The following is a 12,006-nucleotide window of genomic DNA, read 5'->3' on the forward strand; positions in this document are numbered from 1 at the left end:
TGAGTAGCAATGCTAACACCATTGCTTACTAATAAGAACGTTTGTGTTCACATCACACAAGTTTTCCAAAATGCACCTGGGTATTATCAAGCTTTTACACCACAATGAGCGCCATTATATTTGGAGAGAATTTAAAAACTGCATTACAGAGTGCCAAACTATACCACAGGTCAAGCACAGTGGTAGTAATATCATGCTCTGCTGCATCAAAAGCTAGACAACTAGGCATCAAAAATGCTATGTATTTTTGTACAATTCTACATAAGAGAGGTAAGAAAGAAGAGTAGTGTCAGGTGCTGTCCCTCTTCCATCCAGGGAAGGCCACCTTCTGTCTGCTAGATTGCGCCTGGTTGCTCAGCAACCAGAAGGAGATAAGGCTGGTAATAGGGTAACCTAGGGAGATTAAGAGGGTGGTTGAGGAATATTATAAGCTTGTGTGAAGAGGTGGGTTTTCAGAGAATGCTTGAAGGTTTGAAGACTAGAAGAAAGTCTTATTATGCAAGGGAGTGAATTCCACAAAGTGGGTGCAGCTCAAAAAAAAGTCCTGTAACCAATAACGGGAGGAAATGATGAAAGTGGAAGAGAGACACAGATGCTGTGCAGAATAGAGGTGTCGAATTGAAAGATATTTTGATACAAGTGAGGTGATGTATGTTGGTATAATTTTGTTGATGGCCTTGTAGGTTATTAGAAGGATTTTATATTGGATTCATGAAAACAGGCAACCAATGTGGAGACTAACAGAGTGGCTCAAGAGGAAGACTGATTTGCAAGGAAAATCAATCTAGCTGCTCCATTCAAAATAGATTGTAGGGGCTCGAGTCTGATTTTGGAAATACCAGTAAGGAGGGAATTGCAATAGTCAATGTGGGAGATGATGAGTGCATGAATCTTCTCTTGTGTGAGATATGAATGTATTCTGTAAATGATTTGTAGATGTATGCAGCATGATGTGAATATAGAATTGATGTGGGGAACCAAGGTTAGTTGTGAGTCAAGGATTACACCTAGGCAGCGAGCTTGTGGGTGGGATCTATGGTCATGTGGTCAACAGAAATAGAAATTTCAGGGAGGAAGCTTCTATTGGTGGGTGGGAATATTATTAATTCTGTTTTTGAAAGATTGAGTTGAGTTTGAGTTGGCGAGAGGACATCAAAGGGGAAATGGCAGTCAGAAGTGCGAGACAACAGGACAGATAAATTTGTGTATCATTTGCATAGAGATGATACTGAAATGAGCTTATTAGATTTCGAAGAGCAGTGGTATAGATAGAGAATAACAGAGGAAATAGGACTGAGACTTCTAGTATTCCAACTGATCAAGGAAGGAGAGTGGAGGTTGCTCCAGAGAAATTAACATTGAGAGAGCGATTAGATAGGTAGGATGAGAACTAGGATAGTACAGTGTCTTGAAGACATAGGGATTGTAGGGTATATATGAGGAGAGAGTGGTCAATGGTGTCAAATGCAAAAAAGAGAGATCCATGTGGATTATAAGAAAGTAATGGCATTTAGTTTTAGCTGTGATCAAATCATTGACAACCTTGGTCAGCACAGACTCTAACGAGTTTTGAGAGCGAAAGCCTGACTGAAGAGAATCCAACAGGTTGTTAACAGAAAGGAAGTGTGTGAGGCGTGTGTAGGCAATTTTCTCTAGAACCTTTGAGGGGCATGGGAGCTGAGAGATGAGGCGGTAATTTGAGAGAGTCAAGTGTGCTTGTCTAACCGTTTTCTTCAGATCTCTCCACAGGTGTTCTATGGTATTTAGATCGAATCACTTCAGAACAGTCCAGCGTCTTGATGTAAACCATTTTTGGGAGCTTTTTGAAAATGTTTGGGGTTACTGGCTTGCTGGAAGACCCATGACCTTTGATCAAGACCCAGCTATCTGACACTGGATTCAGCATTGCACTCCAAAATGTACTGGTAATCTCCAGAGTTCATGATGCCTTCCACACATTCAAGGCACCCAGTGCCAGAGATAGCATAGCAACCTCAAAACATCACTGAGCTTTCTCCATGTTTGATTGTAGGGAAGGTGTACTTTTCTTTGATAGCTTCATTTTGTTTCCTGTAAACATAACATTTTGGTCACATCTATCCACAGGACATTCTCCCAGAAGAAATTTGACTTGTCCAGGTGTGTTATGGCAAATCAGGCTTTCTTTTCTCTCTTTCTCAGCATTGGACCCTCCTGTGCCTCCTACCATTTAACCCATTTCATTGATTTGGCGATGGATGGTGCAAGTTTAAATTATTGCACCTTATGTCTGAATGTCAGCTTGAATCTGTTTTGCAGTTGATCAAAGTGCTTACTCCACCATTCAAACAATCCTATGCTGCAATCAGTAATCACGTTTTCTCTTGCAGCCATTCCGCGGAGGTTGACTACAGTCCCACGTGTCCTAATCTTTCAAATAACATTACAGGAACATCAAGACTCTGTAGATTAATTTTAAGCCTTCAGATTGTCCCTGCTTGGCAACAATCTCTTTTCTGACCTTCTTAGACAATTCTCTGGGTGGTGAGTGTTTTTCACTATTAAATGAAATGTTTTTATATGACATACACCTGCTACTCATCACAGATGTGTTCAGTTGAAAAATGAAGAATCAGTTCCTTGAAATCGAATTGTTTCTAAGGTGTCAAAAATTATGTCTGGCCCATTTAAGAATTTTTGTGTGGAATAAGCTAAGACTTGGTAAATTGTTTTACTATTTGTATTTTATTCCATGGCAAGCCAAAGAAATACATATGTGAATACCAAAACAATTTTTAATTTCAACAATTTTCGGGAAGAAATGGTGCATTATTAGACAAAACTGCAAGTGTGCCAATAGTTTTGGCCATCACTGTAAGTGTATCTGACATACGCCTGATGTAAATCTGGAACATATGCTACTAGAGCAGAGCTACACTCATCTTATAATTATTCTAACTTTGCATATGCACGCAATTGATTTTTTTTTAGAGTATCGAGATGATCCAAGTCATGACTTGGTTTCTTACGACATTTATGGACCTAAAAACGAGTCAAAATGTAATTTGCGGTAGAAATGACAGATCTTGTTAGCTTTGGCTCTCTATCTTTTATATATAACCCTCTCTTCTGTTCTCATCTGTGGGCTCACTCACAATGTTGCCTAAGAACACAGCCATGATTAAAGAATCCCTCCAAGAGCAACTTCTCCCAACCATCCAAGAACAGTTTGTTAACAAACAATGCCTTTTCCAGCATGATGGATCACCTTGACATAAGGCAAAAGTGATAACTAAGTGGCTTGGGGATCAAAACAAAACGAAATTTTGGGTCCATGGTCAGGAAACTCCCCAGACTTTACTCCCATCGAGAACTTGTGGTCAATTCTCAAGAGGCGGGTGAACAAACAAAACCCCACAAATTCTGACAAATGTCAAGCATTGATTAGGCAAGAATGAACGGCCATTAGTCAGTATGTGGCCCAGCTGTTGATTGCCAGCAAGCCAGGTGAATTACAGGGGTCTTTAAAAAGAAGGGTCAACACTGCAAATATTGACTCTTTGCATAAACTTAATGTAAATGTCAATAAAAGCCTTTGACACTTATGAAATGCTTGCAATTTTACTTCAGTAAACCATAGCAACAGCTGACAAAAGGTCTAAAAACACTGTGAAAACCAATACTTGTGTCATTCTCAAAACTTTCGGCCATGACTGTGCATGAAAAGAACACTGAGGCTGAGGAACAACTTGGACACTCACAGAACCTGAGGAGACAAAATGAAATACTCAAAGGTGCCCAGGGTTTTTGTCAGTGCACAGGGAATGTGTCAGAGTGATCTAGTATATGAGACAGAAAGTTGTGTACGTGAATGACATTTATTTGCATCAATTATTGTGTATAGTAAGTATAGACACTTAACATATACAAAATCGAAGTATGTCCTAACCAAAACCTATAAGTAGAGCTGGGAACGCAGCTTATCATTCATCAGGAACATGTGACGTTGCTGAGACACTTCACAAAGTATAAAAGAATATTACACTTTGTGAATATTTTAGGTTGTTTTAATTAGTGGTCCATGTCCTAAATTTAGTAATACAATGTTGCAAAAACCTTGGCCAAAAGAGTAGAGCCTGGGACTCATAACAATTAGATTACTTGTCCTAATGGTCATGGGAATTTCAAAAGTAAGGGGATGTGACAACGGCTCTTGAAGTTTGAGAAAAGTTCCTTTTGTGAAACCGCGATCCAGCGCCATTTCACAGAGGGACACAGAAGGGATAGCACCGTTCTTGGCAGTCTCTAGTGCACTTAGGCAGCGTCATAGGCAGAAAAGAAAGAGGAGGGGTAGAAGTGTTTTTCAAAGTCTCCAGTGACATTCAGGAGAGCTCCATTGCTAATTGTCATTGCTGAAATACAAATAATAGGTCTGGCAGGCTTGGTCTTCTAAATCTGCAGTCACATTGTACTGTATTATATAGGTAACATACAAAGAGGAGAGCTCCATTGCTCCATTGCTAATTGTCATTGCTGAAATAGAAATAATGTGTCTGGCAGGCTTGGTCTTCTAAATCTGCAGTCACATTGTATTGTGTTATATAGGTAAAACACAAAGAGGAGAGCTCCATTGCTCCATTGCTAATTGTCATTGCTGAAATACAAATACTAGGGCTGGCAGGCTTGGTCTTCCAAATCTGCAGTTTTTTGTTTGAAAGTGTATGAAAATAATATTGTGAAATTAGTGTTATTGAGATTAATAATAATGGTGGGGGGAAAAAAAGCAAAAATATGTGATTTTGCAAAAAAAAAAATAGGGCTTTTAGAAAAAAATTGTGATCCAAAATCAAAACCAAAACACGCAAGGGCGGTTTTGCCAAAACCAAAACCAAAGCCAAAACACAAAGTTAATCCAGATCCAAAACCAAAACCAGAACACATGGGTCAGTGAACATCTCTAGTTGCTATAGGCAACATCTCCTCTTTTTCAAACACACAGTTTAGTAATTATCCCCCTAAGTCTCCATAAAAAGAATAAGCACATTTAAATGGTTTTAGGTAAATAAATATAATTATTTTAACCTTAATACCTCTATTCATGTCCATGTTGAAACTTACCATTTTCATCATATATGCATTTAATTCCTTTCCTTGTGCATTCACTGAAAAACAAAAATAATAACTTCTGTCGTTTAGTTTCACAAACCACATGAGAGTTGTAAAAATGCAAATTGAACTGCAAAATATTTTTTTAATAACTCACCAAGTCTCACATGTATTGCAGGAGATAATTTTTTCTCCTAGATTGTAATATTTTCCCATGTGATCATAGCAACCACACTCAGCAACACACTCCATGCTAATTTCCTCAAAGTAAGGCTTGTTTTGTGGGCACGAAGGATAACAGCCTAAGAAATAGCACACAAAATGATTAACTTTTCAACATGTACTGCCTTGTTTGGATCTGCCAGTTTATATGTTGCTGGGGTAATAGTGCTTATTATACTCAATGGGCCTGATTCATAACGGAAAGTAAGTAAATCAAATAAGTGCGTTTTCTCCTGGACAAAACCATGTCACAATGCAAGGAGTGCAAATTAGTTTATTATTTTGTGAGCAAGATAAATACTGGCTGTTTATTCATGCAGCACACAAATTCTTGATAGCTTTAATTTTACCCTGAAATTTAAAGTTGATCTAGGACATGCCCTACCCCAACTATAAATTTCTCATCATATTTTAAATTGAACTCCCCCTTCAATGCAACATGGTTTTGTCAAGGTGCAAAGTTACTCCTTTTTTTGCTTTACTTGCCTTAATGAGTCAGGCCCAATAAGTTTACACAAAGTTGTAGGCAATATTAAGCATATTCTAGAGGAAATATACCTAACAATGTAACAAAAAATGTCTAGTGTGTGCAAAAGATATATTATCAAGCAGTTCATGTTTGGCAGCAATGAGTAGAGTGATGGCAAATTCTGCTGTGAGTGATTGTTAAATTAAAGATGGAGAATTTTCAGTTTCTCTATCCATTTTCTAAAACTTCATCATATTGTATCACAACTTCTAAACTTAAAGTGCAAATTGTAGCAAACTCTAATGCACATAAAAAATATTCTACACCATTAAAATAATTCCTTTAAAATAAATATTTATTTTGAACAAATTTGTTATTAAAGCATTCTAAAAAAAAAGTTTTATAATCGGAGATTCTAATAAAAAATCCTATAGCTTTGTAGTTATTCTTTTGAATATCCTGCCCCTTCCTGCTATTTACAGTTCTGCACAACCTTTAACTCATTCTCTGCTTAACTCATACTGAGACTAAAGAATTATGAAGAAGTGTTTCAACAAATTTTTCCTGTACTGCTTCTTTACCCATCATAGACATCATTATAAGCAATTAGGTTCTTTCATTAAGGCCAACAAATAGAAAAACAAATATCTATAAATATGCAGATTACATAATAACTACAAAACAACATTGCATGTCTGTCATTCCCCTTTAATTAGCTTGCTGTAGTATAGTATTATTATTATTATTATTATTATTATTATAATAAACAGAATTTCTTTGGGCTCCAGAACTGATTATGATTATAATGTGGAAGGGGGCATATTTGACCCCACCCCTCCTGCACTTGTCACCTTACCTGCCCTTTGGGATCTCAGTGAGAGGAGATAATAAAAGTTGACAAGTATGTCATCATCATCATCATCATCATCATTTTTTTATATTGCGCCAAAATATTCCATAGCGCTTTACAATTGGGGACAAACATAGTAAACTAATAAACAAACTGGGTAAAACAGACAAAAAGGTGAGAAGGCCCTGCTCGCAAGCTTACAATCTATTGGACAATGGGAGTTTGACACATGAGGTTAAGTCTACATTTGCAGTCGGCCCAGCCAGACTGCAAAGGTAAAAGTGACTCATAAGCTAAATGATCCTGTCACACAACAATGTTGGTCAAGGGGTAGTTGTATAATAGGTGGTAATAGGGTAATTGAGGAATATTATAAGCTTGTCTGAAGAGGTGGGTTTTCAGAGAACGCTTGAAAGCTTGTAGATCAGGGGAGAGTCCTAATGTGCGAGGGGGAGAATTCCATAGAGTGGGTGCAGCCTGAAAAAAGTCCTGTAACCGGGAGTGGGAGGATGTAATGAGTGTGGATGAGAGACGCAGATCTTGTGCAGAACGGAGTCATAATCTGATCCATTAAAATGTGGTTGAAAGATGTGTATCTAATCATCTTCCAACTGTATTAACCAGCATCAGGGAAGCCAGAAGAGGTGCTGCTGTTCGACCCATGTGCTGAACAATCGAATCTTATTCAGTTTGCACAAATTGATCACTGCTTAGGACATCCATACGCCTTGATCTTCATTATGGGAGAATACTTCTGTAGTGACTAGTGAAAATCTTTAATTTGGAAAGTTTATTTTTAAATGTTATCTAGAAATCTCTTAAGGATGTATTTCATATTATGAAATACTATTGTTTAGAGAGCAGGTGTCATTATTAGTCTAAAACAGTTACAGTAGATGGAATAGATTTGATCTGGAGTTTAAACGCATTAGCGTTAAATGCATAGGCACAAATTATGCAATTGTGTCTATATACTGAGTCGCACATACCTTAAGATATAAAATACTCAGTATAGCTTGTTACATACATCCAAATGATTAAAGCATGTTTTATACTTAAGTGTAACATGATGCTCGTCTCAATATTTTTTTTTCTCTTAATGATTAAAAGCTGGAAGATTAAAGAGGATCCAAACCATGGATTTAGGTGTGTGATAAATTGATAACGGGGGTGTCAGGGAGTATTTACTTTAACAAAATAGTTTTTCACAATTGTTTTTAAACAATTTTTAAAAAATATTTTTGGGATGCTAGGACCTGCTGGTGCTTATAGTTGTATAAGCACCAGCATGCTCTGGCAGTCAAGGGTATGCTGGTATCTTTGATTCTACAGGCACCAGCGTATGAAAGCAGTTCATGGCTGCCAGGGCGTGCTGGGACCAATAGTGTCACAGAAAAAATGCGGATTCATTCATTTTAATTATTTATTAACACTCATCTGGTATGGGACCTGGGAAGGGCCGTAGTTTTTTAGCCTGGAGCTGCTTTTTCTCAGGGAGGGGACCACTTTTTTTTTTTTTTGCATGAACGATTCCCCTAGGAATTTCAGCCCTGTGCTGATAGGCTGGAGCTGTGTTTTTCCGTCACTGTGGGTTTCCCTGTTATAGTGTTATGTCCATCAGCAATTGCAGCAATCGGCCCAGGCTATGGGGACTGATTCTGGTATCACAGTTTTTTGATGGGGAGGAGGAATAGTTTTTATTTACTTAAAAGGTTTTTCTTACATTGCAATGGTCTGTGCTGATGATCATCAGCAGCAGAAGCACAGATCGATGTAACAGTCTTCCAGCAAATAGCTTTAATTTTAAGAACGCAAATGATGTGTTTCTTGACCGGCATATATGTGTCTGTGTCCAGGTCTGATTCAGTCACATTTATGAAAACACGCCCTTACTCTACTTGGACTACGCTTACCGATACCTTCTCTCCCCCATTATACCTCTCTAAGCGTAAGGAGTCGTAAGTGTAAGATGCATCCAAATTACCATATGGACATATGCATAAGCATATTTTTAGTTCTCATATTTAGTATGGGAATGTGTATTTTATGTTAGAAAAATAGAGATAGGTCCAACCCAGCACCAGGTCATATGTCCTTACACTCTCCAAAAAATTAAGCAAGTGGTGCACGTTTGGGCAAAATGTGTAAACCACACAACTTCACAGACTATAGAAAATTATGCCACACAATCATCTAAAAAAATAAACATTAAAGCATAACTTCAGTCAATATATAGGTAGTGAATACATATAGTGATTTTAGGGATATATAGGCTATACTTAATTTGATTACTACTATAATAAATATTTTTTATTTTGTGCTTTAAATAATGTTTTACTAGTTAAATATTTTTTTCAAAATTAATAATAAAAATTGTATTATTATTATTATTATTATTATTATTATTATTATTACTACCCTATTAGCAACAGTTATTACACCTTACACCCAACATACTGTGATGTAGAGGGAAAGAACCATCACATAATAGACATAGGATAAGTGCAAATCCAATTATATATTTTTTTTTATAAATTTTGATTTCATTTTTATTTTTAGTTTATTTTTTTGTTATATAAATATGTATGTAAATTATTTCTAATGACAATTCCCATTCAACCATTCTAGTGAAAAAGTTCACTTTTCATACCTTCCACTTTGGGTAGTTCAGTTGTACAGTTTCCAGCTTTGTTTCTACAGGTTTTTATGCAGTTGACTCCACAGGCTTTATAATGCCATTCACATTTTCCTTCCTGGTTATAATAATCACAGAACACAGCTGTGGAAGAATACAAACATATACAACATGAGCAACTGTCACAGAATTTGTGCCATTAATGTGGGTATTACCCCCAATCATACTTTGAATTTGATTGTTGTCTCAGATATGAAAAAATAGGTTATGTACCCACTTTCTAGAAAATATCTTAAAAGTAACTTATATCTTCAGAATTTATAAAGAGGAAACAAAAAAGAACAGAGGAAAAAAAACAGAACAGACTAGATTCTGTAGCTGAACTGACAGTAGTTTTGTGGACCCTCTGCCTCCACAAGAAAATGGATGTCACTATCAGATCAGTGACATCCAGTGACTTTACCATTATGTATCTTAACAGTGTTCTTCTGTTCATTCATTCCAGTCCTGTGTCTCTGTCTGATCATGTGAATTGATTGGTGAAAGTGATTTTGGGTGCCAATCATCACAGCTGAGAATTTTATAGGAGTGAGTGCCAACCTTGGTAGAATCTGCTTGGTGTATTTCTAAGTGTGGCCTAGACACCGACATATATATTCTAAGAAGGAGGCACTAAAAGGTTTAGTTATTATGTATCCGACACAATATAAATGAAATATGATACAGTAGACTAAATTTATTTATCATTACAGAATACATACCTATCACTGCTTTAATTCTTCAAACTATTGCCTACCCCACAGTTACACAACCTATGGGAACTGATTAATTTGAGGTCCAGAACAATGATGAACTGATACTTTTGGTCCCAGGATAATGGGGCACTGAAACTTGGGATCGCAGTTTAAAAATAAAGATTGACTGTATTGGCGTATGTCTATTGCAAGACTCTCTTCTAAAGGTTACTATTTAAATTTTTTGACCAAAAATGTAATAAGTGATTCACTTAGTCAAACACATGGATGTAGAAAACATAACCCAAGATAATTAAAATTAGTACCCTATGGTCTATAATAAGTGAAGCTAATTATTGGAGTCTAGGGGCTAAATGTATCAAGCTGAGAGTTTTCCGGCGGGTTTGAAAAACCAATCAGATTCTAGCTATCATTTATTTTGTAAATTCTACAAAATGAAAGCTAGAATCTGATTGGTTGCTATAGGCAACATCTCCACTTTTGAAACCCGCCGGAAAACTCTCACCTTGATACATTTAGCCCTAGATCTTTCTGGAAGTTAAATGAAATAATTTTTGAGCCCTGCACTGAGACAGTGCTGTGCAAAATTTAAATAGCCCTGTTTCGAAAAGTTTGAGTGTATTTCAAATTGTAGTGTTTAGAGTTTTAGGACCTCATTTAGAGTCGGACACAAAGTCCGTTTTAGGCCCATCCAACAAAAAACACCATCACGCATGTGCAGAAACACTTGCGACAGCTTGCTACTCACTACGAGAGAATGGGAGGAACGTGGAATTGTGAAGGTGTGACCATGTAAATAAATCTTAGTCGCAGCGAGGCGCAGATGCAACACATGTCAAAACAGGGCTAAAGCTGTGCGGCAGGAATTAGGTTGTGCAAGCGGTTAGCTAGCTGCAAGAACTGCTCGCAGCTCGATAGGGTATTAAGAGTGGGACGCAACTGGGGTTGCTTGCCACTCATAATACCCTACCAAGCTGCGGCACACTCCCACAGTTCCTAAATGGGCTTTGCGTCCGACTCTAAATGAGGTCCTAAATGTGAAGCAAAATTCTGTGCCAAATTAGCATCCCCATTATAAATTATAAAAAGATCATTAATATACCAGCCATAGAGTATGAGGTCACCTCCAAATGTTCTCTTTTAAATATTATCTTGCTTGACCACACCTGGGATGAAGCAATGGATTATTAAACGCATAGGGTGGCCTTTGATGCATGCACTACGTCAATGCTTGCATCCAGATATTGGGGCAGAAATTGGGGCAGATGTGACACCTTCAGTGATCAGCATGACACAATTAGTGCTTATCTCCCTTTGTTTTTCTAATTTTACACCGGGGTGTGGTTTGTGCTGATCAGGGACAGGACTTGTTTTGTCTAGATTTTACAAGGAAAGCCGGGAGGAATGCTAGGTTAATTTTACCCTGCCACATATACATAACAGTATTTGGGAACTAATGGAGTGCACATAAGGTGGAGGGGCATAGGAGCTCATCATTTGCATCATGACCTAAAGAGGTTGGATTGCATCCTGAACAGATACTCTATACTGCATACATACACTTCAGATATTTCAGTTAAATACTTTCTTATTTGAATGCATTAAAGAGGGTTTTCTTGCTCTTTAAGATGGTTCTTGATGAGGTTCTAGTTTCTTAATGAAACTTACGGCAACGGTTTGGAGTTCTCCACTCAACACAGATACAATGAGAGAGGCATGTCTGAGCATACACTGCTATTGCAGTGCAGAAGCAATCACAGTCTCCACCTTCATCACAAGCACAGGAATCTTTAACACATGCATCATAATAGCTTTGGGGGTCAACCTTTAAGCATAAAGATAGAATATCACTGTTATTTGACTTACAATTATTATTCTCCTTTATGTATAGCACCAATCATATTACGCAGCGCTGCACAGAGAATATGTAATCATTCACATTAGTTCCTTCCCCCATTGGGGGTTACATTCCAAATTTCCTAACACACAC

The 12,006-nt window shown here is 37.4% G+C and overlaps 1 protein-coding gene across 1 annotated transcript in view; it reads right to left on the reverse strand.

The window, feature by feature from the left end:
• Nucleotides 1-289: 289 nt before the first annotated feature.
• The window catches only part of LOC142104105 (mucin-2-like), an 81,982-nt gene continuing 70,265 nt past the window's right edge, over nucleotides 290-12,006 (reverse strand). Inside the window, exons 12-16 of the mRNA XM_075188594.1 lie at nucleotides 11,685-11,841; nucleotides 9,277-9,405; nucleotides 5,243-5,387; nucleotides 3,663-3,745; nucleotides 290-393 (exon numbers count right to left, since the gene is read on the reverse strand). Of these exons, the coding sequence (XP_075044695.1) occupies nucleotides 290-393; nucleotides 3,663-3,745; nucleotides 5,243-5,387; nucleotides 9,277-9,405; nucleotides 11,685-11,841 (618 nt within the window). The remainder of the gene's footprint in view (nucleotides 394-3,662; nucleotides 3,746-5,242; nucleotides 5,388-9,276; nucleotides 9,406-11,684; nucleotides 11,842-12,006) is intronic.

Source organism: Mixophyes fleayi, chromosome 10 (genome assembly GCF_038048845.1).
Source record: "Mixophyes fleayi isolate aMixFle1 chromosome 10, aMixFle1.hap1, whole genome shotgun sequence".
Taxonomy (NCBI): Eukaryota; Metazoa; Chordata; class Amphibia; order Anura; family Limnodynastidae; genus Mixophyes; species Mixophyes fleayi.